General features: G+C 36.6%; 2 protein-coding genes across 2 annotated transcripts in view; one reads left to right on the top strand and one right to left on the bottom strand.

Moving 5' to 3' along the window:
• Window positions 1–4,220, bottom strand: part of LOC107730025 (pollen-specific leucine-rich repeat extensin-like protein 1) — a 14,386-nt gene extending 10,166 nt beyond the window's left edge. The window contains exons 1-4 of the mRNA XM_016540771.1: window positions 3,843–4,220; window positions 2,707–2,746; window positions 447–487; window positions 296–341 (exon numbers count right to left, since the gene is read on the bottom strand). Of these exons, the coding sequence (XP_016396257.1) occupies window positions 296–341; window positions 447–487; window positions 2,707–2,746; window positions 3,843–3,912 (197 nt within the window). The 5' untranslated portion in view covers window positions 3,913–4,220. The remainder of the gene's footprint in view (window positions 1–295; window positions 342–446; window positions 488–2,706; window positions 2,747–3,842) is intronic.
• Window positions 4,221–10,537: 6,317 nt separating this feature from the next.
• LOC107730024 (protein FAM160A1) overlaps window positions 10,538–16,115 on the top strand; it is an 18,699-nt gene continuing 13,121 nt past the window's right edge. The window contains 5 exon segments of the mRNA XM_074560138.1: window positions 10,538–10,543; window positions 11,099–11,887; window positions 13,616–13,774; window positions 15,712–15,798; window positions 15,884–16,051. Of these exon segments, the coding sequence (XP_074416239.1) occupies window positions 10,538–10,543; window positions 11,099–11,887; window positions 13,616–13,774; window positions 15,712–15,798; window positions 15,884–16,051 (1,209 nt within the window).

Genomic DNA, 16,115 nt, shown 5'->3' with positions numbered 1-16,115 from the left:
CCCTCTATATATAAAATTATGTAAAATATAATTATTATTATAACTTGTTATATATATATATATATATATATTTTTTTTTTTTTATAATTTCTTTAAATGAACAATGAAAATAGATCAGCTCAATGTCAATATTGTTGACAAGGGATTTGTTTACAAAGCAGATGACAGTATCAGCGAAGAGCTTGAGATCAGATACAAGATGTGATTTTGAAAGAAAAAGTCCAAATCAAGCAAAATATCACTTGATTTGAACACAGAGAGAAAGAAAACACCAAGTAAACAGGCATGAACTGACCTGCGGTCTCGCTGATGGTCACTCTGAGAGCTCGTTCTCGCTGATGCTGCGCAATTTCCGACAAAAAAAACACAAACTCACATGCAAACATCTGACAGAACAGACAAAACACACCAAATCACCAAAAACATGCTACAGCAGGCAAACTCACTGCGTTTGATGACGGCTCTGATGGAGGAAAGCGGCCCTTGGCTGGAAAAGCGAGAGATACACAAGGACTCAATGTCTTTTTCCATTGATTCAATGACTCAAGGCCAGTTTTCCCGACTGTTTTCCAGTGACACGACTGGAAATACATTTCACAGTTACACAACACACACACCACACCCAAACCCCCACAGACACGGACTTTCATCAAACACACACACACTGACTCAGATGATGTGAATCTTCCGGACTGGACACGCCCTCTTTTTCCTGACAGAAGAGACCGACTTTCACAGTCGTTTCTGCATTGATATTTCATTTAGTGCCATGAAGCATATACAATGATGCCAGAAATATTATTTATTAAGGGTGGAACGTGTTCATTGTCATAAAAACTCAGTCACATCAAACTGAAGATCATCTATTCAAATGGATTTTCCATTTTAATCACTTTTTTTAATAAAAGATCTCAGACTGTTGTTAGTTTCGTTCTGATGTTTATTGAGTCGTTAACGAACTTCAACTCAGAGATCAGCTGATGATGTCATGATCTGTGGTGTGAATGTGACTCACGAGAATGACTCACACTGAGTGACATCACACACACACTCACTCACTCACTCACTCACTAACACACACACACACACACTCATACATACACACACACACACACACACACACACACACACACACACTCACTCACACACACACTCACACACTCACACACTCACACACACACACACACACACACACACACACACAACAATGAACAAATACATGCAGAGGAGCCAAGAAATGTGCCACTAATTAACTATGTTATTAAACAGAGCCAAAATGTGGCTGGTTATTCCTGTAAACACGCGCATGAGCTCAGTTTGACGTGACATTTATATTACGCTCAGGAGGAAAAGCGTTAATCATTTTTTCCTGCTGTAGTGTAACAGGTATTTCTAGTACTGAGCTGGAGGAACTACTGCATTAGTGCTGCGTTCGCTCTTCTTATCGCATGCTCTGAAGGGAGGAACGCTGGGAGATGTTCAGACATGAATCGAAAGCTTCGCCACCAGCATATGAAGCTTTAAACACAAATAAACAGGTTTTTGACTTGTTCTTATAATCTAGAGAATCTCAGTTTCAGATCAAATTTCACCCCAAATTAAGACACATTTGCATAAAGAAAGTAAAGCAAAACAAGTTCATTATAAATGTTTGTATTTAAAAATTCAGCACATTTTCCACCCTAATTGCCTTTTTTTTCTTTTTTTCTAATAATCCAGAGCTTTTAGTTTTCTAGTTTTTAGCAATTCTCTTTACTGGAATCAGGGTTAACATAGTTAAACAAAACTAAAACATTACACACTAAAAACAAACAAAAAACATTAAATGAAATAAAATTTAACTGACATTAAGTATAAAAAACTAAAACTAAAACCATAAGAAATCATTAATTGAAAAAATTGAACTGAAATAAAATGAAATATAAAAAAAATTTAACTTTTTTTATTTCAGCTAGCTTACAAGAAGGCAGCATTTCACATATTTATTAAGTTTAACTTGATGTACTAAAATAACCAAAACTAAATAAAACTATAAAAATCACAAAAACACACAACAAAATTACTAAAACTTTAAAAAACAAACTAAAATACTAAAACTAAAATTAACTTGCAACCAGAAAATATAAAAATAAAATCTAATTCAAAATATTTTTAAAATTATAAAATTTCTGTTTATTTTTCAGTGCTGTAATTAGAAGTTAAGGTGGAAATGTGCTAAATTGCAAAAAATAAAAATAAAAAAACATTCTAAAAATTCTAAACTCAAAAAAATAGGCTTTATATTTCTTTTAGGATTTATTTCTGTTTATTTTTCAGTGCTGTAATGTGAAGTGGGTGGAAATGTTCTAAGTTTTTTAAAGAAATAAATAAACACTGCCAAAAATAGGCATAAATGCTTTATCATTTTTATGATCAATTTCTGTTGATTTTTTAGTGCTGTAATGAGAAATTAAGAGGATGGAAATGTGATGAATTGTCAAAAAAAAATGTTTAAAAACCTCTAAAAAATAGGCATAAATGCTTTAAAATGTATGATCTATTTCTGCTTATTTTTCAGCGCTGTAATAAGGAGTTAAGTGTATGGACATGTGCCAAATAGTTTTTAAAAATCTAAAAGCTTCTAAAAATTATTTTTATATATGTAAAAAAAATTTAATTTCTTGATCCACTCATTATACTGATCAAAAACAAAACTTTTGCACTTACCTGGAGTGGCGCTGATCGGGTTTGTTTCTGTCGGAGTGTTCTGCAAACACACACACACACACACACGCACACACAGAGAGCAGTCAGAAGGGATCATTAAATGGCTCTGTTTGTGTGGACGTCACCCACAAATAACAGTGTTCAGCGGCGCAACAGCAGATTCAAGACAATGTTCCTGTGACACAAATGTTTGCTCTACAGAAATGGCCTGATGGCCCGGGACGGCTGAGAGATTCTGCTGTCTGAATGAAGGGCAGATGAAGACTCATTATTAGTCTGTTACTGACAGATCCCTTCACACTGAACCCAGAGAAACTGAGCTTTCGTCTAAAGAAACTACCGCTGTACAGCTGTGTACATTTACAACAAACCACAGACAGAGACAGACACAAAAGCCCTGAAACAGACCGTATCATTACTGTAGTGTGTGATATATATTTTTTACATTATAAAATAATTATAATTGTTTCATTATTGTGCATGTGCAGTTTAAATATAATGAAATAAAACTAAAAAGAAAAGGTACATGACCTAAATCATGCATTTTTATGCAAATTTTAACCTACAATTTTGTTGTAGAACAAAGTTTAAAATTAAGACCAAAGAACAAAGTAATAATTAAATTAATTCTATTTATTTATTTTCATATCATTAAATAATTTTACTAATAATTTTATGACTATTATGACCTCATGGAATATTTACACATTAACTAAAGATGTTTACAAATGATTTTAGAAATGTAATCAAATAAAACTAAACTAAAAAAAAAGGTATGTGACCTAAAACAAAACATCCATTTATAGCTATACATTAATTTAATCTACAATTCAATCAATCATCAAATGGACATGAGATATATCAATTCCTAATTATTTTATCATTATTATGGCGCAAATTAATCTAATTTAACGCACAAATATTTACACTTTTACTATGCTGATGCTGAAAACTTAGAACTGAAAACAAGTGGTATACGTGACCTAATATAAAGGCTACATTTATATACATTTCAACCTACAATTTCCTTGTTGGACGAACTTAATGGTCATGTTATGGCGGTCTGCGCTGGTTATAAACGGGTTTTGTGTATTTATGTGTTTTTTTTATTTTTTTGTTTGTTGTGTCGCGCCTACCTGCGCTCCGTCTCGCGCCGCCGGACTCACGCAAACGCTCCTCGTCCTCCTCAGCGCGTGCCTCCGCCATACCGAGAGAAAGGCGGTTTATTTACCGTCTAAAACACCAAGACAACCGATCGGAACGGCATTCCTCTTTGGGAACGCTTAGGAAAGTCGCTCCAACTGCGATCGAACTTTTAATCCAGCGGGCGGGTCGTTTCTCCTCGCGGATGAGCGTTCGAGTTTGATATTGTCATATGAATCGGGTTCTGTTTTCTATCTAAACGCCTGAAGAAACTCGGAGTGCAGTATCAGTATCTATTGTCAGGACGCACGAACGTCAACAGGAAGTTCTTCTGTCCATGTGAAAGAAAAGAGGGAGGCGCCAGACCGAACAATCGCTCCATTAGGATGAGGACGAGGAGTTTGTGTGGATTAATGAGATGCAAAATTGAATTCTGCAGTGTTTGTGTTTACAAATGCAAGTGTTCTTTTTTTAAAGTCATAATGTCAAAATCTAGGATACGTATTAAGCGCTGAAAACTCTGAAATAACACAAACGGAAGTGTGGGAATGATGTAGCGATGAAAACACGTGACATAAATGAAAACTATATTCCCAGCAAACAACTTTTCTCCAACGTTCTCAAATGATTCCCGATTGTTTATTTTTTGGGGGAATCAAATGGTTCCTTTTTTTTTTTTACCAAAATGTTCCCGGAACCTTGCAGTTTTTTTGTTTTGTTTTTGTTTTTGTGACATAGAACGTTCCCTCCCTGTTGAAAAAACCAGCATATGCTGGTTAGGTATGTTTTGACGCTGGGATGCTGGTTTAAGCTGGTCCTTTGCTGGTTTAAGATGGTATTTTGCTGGTTTAAGCTGGTCCTTTGCTGGTTTAAGATGGTCTTTTGCTGGTTTAAACTGGTCCTTTGCTGGTTTAAGATGGTCTTTTGCTGGTTTAAACTGGTCCTTTGCTGGTTTAAGCTGGTCCTTTGCTGGTTTATGCTGGACCAGCAAAGGACCAGCTTAAACCAGCAAAGGACCAGTTTAAACCAGCAAAGGACCAGCATAAACCAGCAAAGGACCAGTTTAGGACCAGCTTAAACCAGCAAAGGACCAGTTTAAACCAGCAAAGGACCAGCATAAACCAGCAAAGGACCAGTTTAGGACCAGCTTAAACCAGCAAAGGACCAGTTTAAACCAGCAAAGGACCAGCATAAACCAGCAAAGGACCAGTTTAGGACCAGCTTAAACCAGCAAAGGACCAGTTTAAACCAGCAAAGGACCAGCATAAACCAGCAAAGGACCAGTTTAGGACCAGCTTAAACCAGCAAAGGACCAGTTTAAACCAGCAAAGGACCAGCATAAACCAGCAAAGGACCAGTTTAGGACCAGCTTAAACCAGCAAAGGACCAGTTTAAACCAGCAAAGGACCAGCATAAACCAGCAAAGGACCAGTTTAGGACCAGCTTAAACCAGCAAAGGACCAGTTTAAACCAGCAAAGGACCAGCATAAACCAGCAAAGGACCAGTTTAGGACCAGCTTAAACCAGCAAAGGACCAGTTTAAACCAGCAAAGGACCAGCATAAACCAGCAAAGGACCAGTTTAGGACCAGCTTAAACCAGCAAAGGACCAGTTTAAACCAGCATCCCAGCGTCAAAACATACCTAACCAGCATATGCTGGTTTTTTTCAACAGAGCTAATTGTTATTTTTAGGTTTTATTTTTGTAACCAGACCAAATTAACGTCCAAAGAACATTGCAGGGATGTTTTTATGACGTTGAAAAGAGAACCTTCATAGAATGTTGTTTTACATTTAGCCTATAACCAGATAATTAACGTTCCCAGAACATTGCAGGCATTCTTTTTATTTATTTACAGACTAAAGGGAACCTACAAAGAACGTTTATTACCAGACCAACCAACCAGAACGTTCTTGGCACCAAAAATTATATATTTGACCTTCTTTTCTAGATTCCAGCTTACTCTGCACATTCATCAGCCAACTTTACCAGGTCCTTTTAAACACTAATGACGGAGAAAGGTGAGATTTGCACTTCATTTTTCCCAAAACTATCAAACTATCAACAACATTTCCGTGTTTGTCGGAAGTCGAAAGCCTCCACGCGGTGGCGCTGTTGCTCGCGTTTCTGTTTCGCGAAACATTTAACGCAAGTAATTTGTGCGTCTGTGTAAATAGGCTATAGCGATGCGAATATCCATAACGAACGTATAACATGAATATGACCGACTGTTTATGAGACATTTGTTGTTTTAATGAACCATAGACAGTAGCGAGCAGAGATCTGCGCATGTCTGAGCGTCCAAGTGAACTCTTGTCCTTAAAAATCGGTTTTATTCGAGGATAAAATATTTTATCTGACATTCATGGCGTTTATAAATCACGAGCACACAATAACTGACAGCTGTCATTAAAGGCTTTAATGGGACAGGCTTTACACAGGCTGTAATCACTCTAATCTCTCTGAGTGTTTGGCTCTGATCTGCTCTCCCAGTATTTCTCAACACACGAAGGGCTGTACTTTATGCCAAACTGTGTTCATAGTATTATTCAGGTTTGGTAAGACAGAACTTCATGAATTATGGATCCTTCAGAGGATAATCCAGTTTGATGGAAATACAGCAGAGGCCAAGCTGCGTCACGAGAGGAACCCCGGTGAGTTTCAGCTCAGCTTTCTCTCAAATCATAGCCTATTATTATAGAGGATTCAGAATCTGAGTCACTTTATTACATTTTATAAGTCTCTGAACTCTGAAATAAGTGATTGTGGAAGTCGTCAGTATGATATAGTTCCCATACAGCAATTCTCCAGCTGACCAATGGATAATTAAATTATACAAAAATAGATTCAGAGGTGTTATTATATCCAGGCACTGGTTAAAGTTGTTGACCAGTTTTATTAATAGAAAAGACATCAGCATTAGACCTAAATAAATAAAGTGTTTGTGATGAAATGTATGCATGTCACAATAATATTATTCAATTGTAGTTTCTCATTCATGGCGTTAGTCTTTTAATTCTAATGTTGAATGCATGTAAAGTAACCTCAAAAAGTATTTGAACACTATATGGTTATCATTATTGTATTTTAATTAATATTTTTAATTAGTTATCGTTTATATATTTTCTGTTTTGATTTAAATTTTTGTTAAAATTGTAGTAATTTTGTAATTTAATTTTTATTTAAAATATGTCTATTTTATTTATCTATTTTTGTTCCAGTTTTAGTTCAACTTAAACTTAATGAAAATGAGCAACTATAGCTGAAATAAAATACGTTTTTAGTATTTAATTTTAATATTTATATTTCGTTTAGCTTAAAATAAAATAATAATAATTTTTTTCTATTTTCTAAAAATATTTTTATTTCAGTATTTAGGTTATATTTTATTTCTTTAACAAAATATGTTTTGATGGTTTTAGTTTTTGTTAACTATAATAAGACTTCCGTACAGTCAGAAATGTTTCGTTCATCATTATACGACTGATAGACTGCAACGGTTAAAGTTAAAGTCACCTACATCTTGGATGCCCTGGGGGTAAGCAGATAAACGTCACATTTTTATTTTTGGGTGAACTATCCCATTAAATAACAAAATATCAAAGCAAGCAGTATGTGTTTGAAAGAAGTTGCAGAAACACTCTTTGTGCATCCGTTTGACAAAAATAAGTAGATCAAGCGTTGAACATGAAGACGGTGACGGGATCATGATTATAGTTCGTGATTATTAGTTCTCTATGTGTGAACGCGAGAAGAACTGACAAGTGACTAATCAGACAAAGATCAGATAAAAATGTCTAAATGATGTAAAGTCAGTTTTGCAAACACTCAGATTATCTGCAAACTGGGACAGAAATAGAGATTAATCTTCCTTTTGGCTTTTTGGTACAGTACCGATTTTATTTTATTTGACTTGCTTTATATCCATGCACTCTTTGGCATTTCACCAAGTAGATGAGATGGAGAATGAAAATTGTGATGGTTTCTATTCATCAACCACTTTGATTATAGACCAAATATGTTGTTGTGCTTTTTGTGTATTTATCATCACAGCTGAACACACACACAGGTATTGAATTCAAAGCAACAAAAGAGCTTTACAAAGCAAACAGATACACAGAAGATCCATTTATTAAACGGCATCTGTGCATCCACAATCTATTTTGCATCACGATGCCATGTATCTGAGTGAAACTGGATATTGCGTGAGATTTTAAGGATTTAATTCATCAGGAATTGACTGCATGGTGAAAAGTGTTTGTATGAAGATGGTTTGGCGATATTACTTGTATAGGAAATTTTAATAAAAAATAACAGAATATATTTTCAAATATTTTTTGTATATACTTTCTATATTTATTTTTAACATGCACTAAGGAATATATAATATGCACTGTAAAAAAAATCCGTAAAATTTACGGTAAAAAACCGGCAGCTGTGGTTGCCGGAATTTTACCGTAAAAAATACGGTAGCAACGTTTTAGGTTCTATGGTTTTAACTTAAATTTACAGTTACATACCGTAATTTAATTAACTGATATAATGTTAATATACCAACCTACTGAAGTACTGAAATCTGTTTTGTACCTTTGTAATACACTGATAACCACCAAATGCAGGAGGTGATGAGAAAGTCACATGATGAACCAAAGCCCATCACAAGCAGCCGTTAACCATTTAACAGGATTTTACTGTAGCATTTTTACAGTCTTTTAGCGTTAAATTCACGGTCATTTTTTACATTGTGTGATATTATATATCATTTATTATTTTTGTATATATTTATTTTTAACATGCTCTAAGAAATATACATAAAATATAATGTTATATATATTATATAATTTTTTGCATATATATATTTTTAACATGCACTAAGGAATACATAATATGTGTTATTATATATAATTTATTATTTTTGTATATATTTATTTTTTAACATGCTCTAAGAAATATATATAAAATATAATGTTATATATATTATATAATTTTTGCATATCTTTATTTTTAACATGCTCTAAGAAATATATTATACGTGATATTATATATAATTTATTATTTTTGCATATATTTATTTTTAACATGCTCTAAGAAATAGATATAAAATATGTTATATATATTATATAATTTTTGCATATATTTATTTTTAACATGCACTAAGGAATCATTCACAATAAGACCGAATGAGTCTCATGTTGACTCCAGCGCACATGTGTTCCTGCTGTGCGTCTCTCCACCGTCAATCATCAATCCTCTTTACTGCAGGAAATGAAATCACAGCGCTGTCTTCTGCTGATTATCAGGACTCGTAACGCCGAGCATCAGATTAGTTCACTCGCAGATCAGTCTGCTGGATTTGTCTGTATATTTTTCTCTCTGTGTCTGATGAACTGAACTCTGGTTTGAACCCAAGTCACATTTACTTCCGTAGCGCTTTATACAATACAGATAGTTTCAATGCAGCTTTACAGGAAAATAACAGTGTCAGTGTTGTAAAATTCAGCAGTTATGAAAAAAATTCAGTTTCAGCTGTACAGGAGAAATGAAATAATTCACCCAAAATGAAAATCTGCTGAAAATATCCTCATCTTCAGGACATCCAAGATGTATTTGATTTAGTTTCTTCATCAGATTTGGAGAAGTGCAGCATTGCATCACTGTCTCACCAATGGATGTGAATGGGTGCCGTCAGAACGAGAACAAGCTGAAACAAATCCAGCATTAAGATGCTTTTAACTAAAATATGAGTCCATAATCCATAATAACACTTCCTCCAGTGAAAAAGTGCATCTGCTGTTGTCTCTCGCATCAAAATCCAGCCACATATTTGTTTAGAGCTGTTTAAACGCTGCTTGATCTGTGCAGATTTCTCTCCTGATTCAGACCAGAACACTTTTTCACTGGAGGAAGAGTTATTATGGATTATGGACTCAATGTATTTGAGTTAAAAACGTCTTAATGCTGGATTTGTTTCAGCTTCTGTCTTCTCCAGATGTTAACTGATGGACTGGAGTGCTGTGGATTACTTGTGGATTATTGTGATGTTTTTATCAGCTGTTTGGACTCTCATTCTGACGGCACCCATTCACATCCATTGGTGAGCAATTAATGGAATAATGGAACTCAATATGTTATTATTGCATATTGTTTTATAATGTACTACAATACTGAGGTGCAGATTGCCAATAGTTGCAATAAGTGGTATAAATAGCAGAAAATCCTATTTTAACATAGTTTAAATAGAATTCATTGCTATTTGCACTTAGTGTAAATAGCAACTACTTGTGATTTCGTCGCCTTGGAATTATAAGGTTCTATCTGACATTTTTGTCAAAATGGAGTTATTCACATATTCTTATTGTGTGACAACTTATTTAAATTATGCGATGTTTCTTTTATAAGCTGTGTACATTTTGGGCCTTTTTGTAGAAAACAAAAAGGGTTCTATCTACAGAAGTCTGTGGAACACAAAAAATTTGAAGCTCAATTAAAAAACCTTATAATTCCAGGTGGCGATTTTGCCTAAATCTTTCTCTCTCTCTCGTTCTCAGTGCTTGTCCAGCTGCCATGGCTGCACTGAGGTAAGAATTCCTAGGAATGCTGTGGAATGTTGGGAATGTCGGAGAAGGGGCCTCCACCCTGTAGTGTGCGCTGCTGTAGGGTGGAACCGCAGCACTCTTCCTGCTCTAGTATGTCTGTCTATCTATCTATCTATCTATCTGTCTCTATCTATCTATCTGTCTGTATCTATCTATCTAACTAACTGTCTGTCTGTCTGTCTCTATCTATGTCTATCTGTCTATCTATCTGTCTGTCTCTATCTATCTATCTATCTGTCTGTATCTATCTATCTAACTAACTAACTGTCTGTCTGTCTGTCTGTCTATCTATCTAACTAACTAACTGTCTGTCTGTCTGTCTGTCTGTCTGTCTGTCTCTATCTATGTCTATCTGTCTATCTATCTGTCTGTCTCTATCTATCTATCTATCTATCTGTCTGTCTGTCTCTATCTGTATGTCTATCTTTCTCTATCTATCTATCTATCTGTCTGTCTGTCTCTATCTATCTGTCTGTCTGTCTGTCTCTATCTATATGTCTATCTGTCTATCTATCTATCTATCTATCATCTATCTATCATCGTCTGTCTGTCTGTTTATTTAAAAATATATGAGAATATTAATGAGACACAGAAACTTTATCAGGCTGATTCGCTGTTAGTCAATCTCAGTAAACGCTCTCTGGTTGGGTCAGGTTCTGAGGATCCTGGCGAAGCACGATCCGGTTCGCGGCGGTGCCGTTGCTCTGCGGTTCGGCCCGATCCCCGGCGACGAGGCGAGCGCCGTGCAGAACTACGTGGAGCACATGCTCTTCCTGCTGATGGAGGAAGAGAGCGGTCAGGGCGGGGCCATGGGGACCATCCTGGAGTTCGTGGTGGTGGAGAACGTGATGGAAAAGCTGTTTCTGTGGAGCCTGCGGCGCGAGTTCACCGACGACATGAAGCTGGAGCAGCTGCGCATGTACAAGATGCTGGTGGCGCAAGCCAAACAACCGCTGCTACACCACAAACCCATCCTCAAACCTCTGATGATGCTGCTGTCTGCCTGCTCCAGCTCCTCCACCGTGGGGCCCTCATCCTCCTGCACAGTGGTGCCCAAAAGCAGCAGCTCTGCCGCAGGGCTCATCTGCGCCATGGGGCCCTCATCCTCCTGCACTGTGGGGCCCAAAAGCAGCAGCTCCGCAGCAGGGCTCACCTGCGCCGTGGGACCCAGCAGCTCTGCGGTGGAGGTGGAGCTGGTGTCTCTGCTGCATCAGCTGTGCCGAGCACTGGTCAAGGAAGCCTCCGTGCTGGAGCTGTTCTTCCATAGCAGTCAGGATCAGGGAGCCGCCAACTTTCTGCTCTTCTCTCTGCTCATCCCGTTCATCCACCGCGACGGGACGGTCGGTGCACAGGCCAGAGACGCCCTCACCCTCATCATGAGCCTCTCGTCTCAGAACAGCCTGGTGGCCAAACACATCGTGGAGAACACCTACTTCTGCCCGGTGAGGAATATGATTTGTTCTGAATGGTGTTTCTCTGTGAGAAATAGGTTTTAGTTCATTGCTATCCGTTTTTCAAAAGTTATGTAAATGTTAGGACAAAACGCTCTTAAAGCAATGTTTAGGGAATGTTCTTATAACATTAGTAATATTCGATCGATGTTCTCATAACGTAGAGAGAAAACATTGTTAATCAAATGATTCGCAAACCCGATCCGAAGTTCCGATCTGAATCAAATGATTCGCGATAAGCGATCTGATTGGAGCACTTCAAAACAATTAATCATTTTATGACACAATGGTTCGATAAAATGATCAAATAATTTGAAAAGCTCAGTTTCACCCATCACTGCGTGCTTCATTACAACTACAAGCAATGTTGAAATTCGAAAATGAATGGCTCTTTTGAACTGGTTTTTACTAGTGAATCGAGTTTGAGTTTGAATCAATCGGATCGATTCCAATGTAAATGACTCACTCAATTGAATCAGTTTGCTCCGCTTTTCGCGTCTTCAGACATGTTTACATGACTCAGTACTGGCATAGCTCGCTGGTTTTAGGACATTAACAGAAATAAGCAAAAAAAAAAAAAGTATGATGTGATATGATCTAAGCGTTCTCACAGGAGAAAATGTAAATTGGGGCAAAACCATGAAGTGCTTTAAATACAAAAACTAAAACCTTAAAATCAACTCTGAATTTAACAGGTAACCAGTGAAGTGAAGCTAACACAGGCGTAATATGCTCCCTCTTTTTTGTCCCTGTCAAAAAACGAGCAGCGGCATTCTGTACCAAGTGTAAACGCAATAGTGAAGACTAGTTAATTCCAGAATAAAGAGCGTTGCAGTGAGGGAATCTGTGTGACTGCTGATGCGGGACAACACTAGAGATTATATGATGTGATATGATCTAAGCGTTCTCACAGGAGAAAATGTAAATTGGGGCAAAACCATGAAGTGCTTTAAATACAAAAACTAAAACCTTAAAATCAACTCTGAATTTAACAGGTAACCAGTGAAGTGAAGCTAACACAGGCGTAATATGCTCCTTCTTTTTTGTCCCTGTCAAAAAACGAGCCGCGGCATTCTGTACCAAGTGTAAACGCAATAGTGAAGACTGGTTAATTCCAGAATAAAGAGCGTTGCAGTGAGGGAATCTGTGTGACTGCTGATGCGGGTCAACACTAGACATTAGCTGTTATGCAAGACTGTTAATATGATGATTACACAGGAAACACTGCAAGAGGAAGGGGAGGAGCCTTTCACATCTCATTCAATCAGAGAGAGACCACATGCTGTTTGTTTATAAAGAAGGTTTTTTTAAATTTATTCTCAGTGTTTGTGTTCAGGGAGAATTGGTTTGGATTTTAATAGCTGCACGAAAACAATCAATTCATATTAGCATCTAGTTTTTATTAAATTAATAATTAGGTAGTTCTGTGAAATTTATGACGGTGTGTGTGTGTATTCTCTCTCTCTCTCTCTCTCTCTCTCTCTCTCTGTCTCATATGTATTAATCTGTTATGGTTTTAATCCCAGTCACAGGATTGTGTGTGCAGGTTTTTGCTTATGGATTATGGGTGGTGTGTTTTTGCTCTGACCCAAATAAACTGCTGTGCTGCTGAACACACAATAAACAATCAAGACACCTTAGTAATGTGCTTTACACAGGCAAAGTGTGTCATATAGATGAGAAGGTGTGTGTGTGTTTAATGTGTGTGTGTGTGTGTAGGTGTTGGCCACGGGTCTCAGCGGTCTGTATTCCGGTCTGCCGGCTAAACTGGAGGTTTATAGCGAGGGCTGGTTCTGTCTGGAGAGACACGACTGGCTGCAGCTTCCAGCGCTGTTACAGTTCCTCAACTCACTGCACTTCTGCAGCACTGTGTGCAAGGTAACACACACACACACACTCACACACACACACACACACACAGACACACACAGACACACACAGACACACACAGACACACACAGACACACACAGACACACACAGACACACACAGACACACACAGACACACACAGACACACACAGACACACACAGACACACACAGACACACACAGACACACACAGACACACACAGACACACACAGACACACACAGACACACACAGACACACACAGACACACACAGACACACACAGACACACACAGACACACACAGACACACACAGACACACACAGACACACACAGACACACACAGACACACACAGACACACACAGACACACACAGACACACACAGACACACACAGACACACACAGACACACACAGACACACACAGACACACACAGACACACACAGACACACACAGACACACACAGACACACACACACACACACTCACACTCACGCGCACACACGCACACAGACACACACACACACACACACACACACTTTAAAGCCTTTGAGGCTTATTTACTCCGATAAGGAAACCCAAATTTTTTATTCTTTTTTTTATTAATAATTTTCCTTATTTCAAATTAAATGATTTAATTCAAATTAAGCTGTATTATTACTTACGCTAAATGTTATATTCTTAATCTTAATTATGATATTAGGACTTTTATTCAAATCACATTGATTATAAAATTTACTAAAATGGTCACGATTTTATTTTAAAAACATTTTTTATTTTTTTATTTTTATTTTTATTGTAAGTAGTCATATTAATTACATGATTTTATTCTAATAGAACCATGCTTTATAACTTCCCATTATGCTATGTTGTCATGATATTAGGATTTGAATTCATATTTAATCATAATTTAATTCAGATGATTCAATTTCTTAAAAGTCAGTCATATATTTTTTAATTTTTGTATTTAAATTTTTATACTCTCATTTCAATTGTATAATGTTATATTTAAAAAATCACATTTGTATTATTTTTAAGTTATTTTTTAAAATATATGCCTTATAAATTCCCAAAATGCATGATATTAGGACTTTTATTCAATTATATTGATTATTAACTTTAATAAATTTGTCAGTCATATTCTTACGTTGTTGTTTCATTTTTAATTTTTTATTTCATATTTTAATTACATGATTTTATTCTAAAAATCATCTTTTTTCTTATTTTTTAATAATAATAATTATTATTATTATATTTTTTTATTTTTAATTACATGATTTTTACAAAATATTTAATTACATGATTTTATTCTTATAGAAACATGCCTTATATTTTCCCAAAATGCTATATTATTCAATTTATGGAAAAAAAAAGTTTTGCATTTGGATGGTTTGATTATTTATTTATTTAGTTTTTTAATATTGTTGCTAAATAGACCCAAATGTACTTGTAATTATTTGTAACTACCTGTAAGACATTCTTTGGTTGATAGTTTCATAGCTGGACTTAAATATGTTGAGGTCAAGGTTGAGTAAAACATCTGGTCTTTCAAATAATTAAATTAATTCAAAATAAAACCCATGTGACATCACATGACCTGAAAGCTTATATTTTATTGTTCATTGTTTTGTCTGTATGAGGTATAAAACATTGATTTCAATGACACGGATTAAGTGAGACTGTATGTTGTGTGTGTGTGTGTGCGCGTGTGTGTGTGAGTGTGTGTGTGCGCGTGAGATTCTCTGTTGCTCTCTCTTATCCTACATCAGTCATCAATCATATATCAATAATGACCAGAATGTGTTGTTTGTGTTTTATTTTTTTAACTTGTTCAATCTGGTACCTTGTGTTTGAGTCTGATGCATGACTATCATATGCCAGTCTAATGCATTAGAGACTAACTGACAAAAGGTTGAGCGATCAAAATGTGTGTGTGTGTGTGTGTGCGTGCGTGTGTGTGTGTGTGTGTAGGTGGCTCACCCCTCTATCAGAGATCAGCTCCTGGGCTACATCTACAATGGTTTTCTCGTTCCTGTCATGGCTCCTGCGCTTCATAAGGTAACTGGGTGTGTGTTTGTATTTGGACAGCTGTGATTGGTCAGTCCGATCTCTCTGTGAATGCTGCTGTTTGTTTATTGGTCAGCTGACTCTGGAGGAAGTGATGGCAACGACGGCGTATCTGGAGCTCTTCCTGCGCAGCATCTCTGACTCCGCCCTCCTCCAGACCTTCCTCATCTTCATCCTCAGACATCGCCATGACAACGTCAGCATCCTGGACATGCTAGTCAGTAGGATCAACACACCGTTTCAGGTGAGTGTGTGTGCGTGTGCGTGTGCGTGTGTGTGAGTGTGTGTGTGTGTATGTGTGTGTGTGT

The sequence above is a fragment of the Sinocyclocheilus rhinocerous genome, unplaced genomic scaffold (genome assembly GCF_001515625.1).
Source record: "Sinocyclocheilus rhinocerous isolate Xijiao unplaced genomic scaffold, SAMN03320098_v1.1 scaffold1690, whole genome shotgun sequence".
Classification (NCBI taxonomy): domain Eukaryota; kingdom Metazoa; phylum Chordata; class Actinopteri; order Cypriniformes; family Cyprinidae; genus Sinocyclocheilus; species Sinocyclocheilus rhinocerous.
This window is presented reverse-complemented; position numbering and strand designations above follow the sequence as displayed.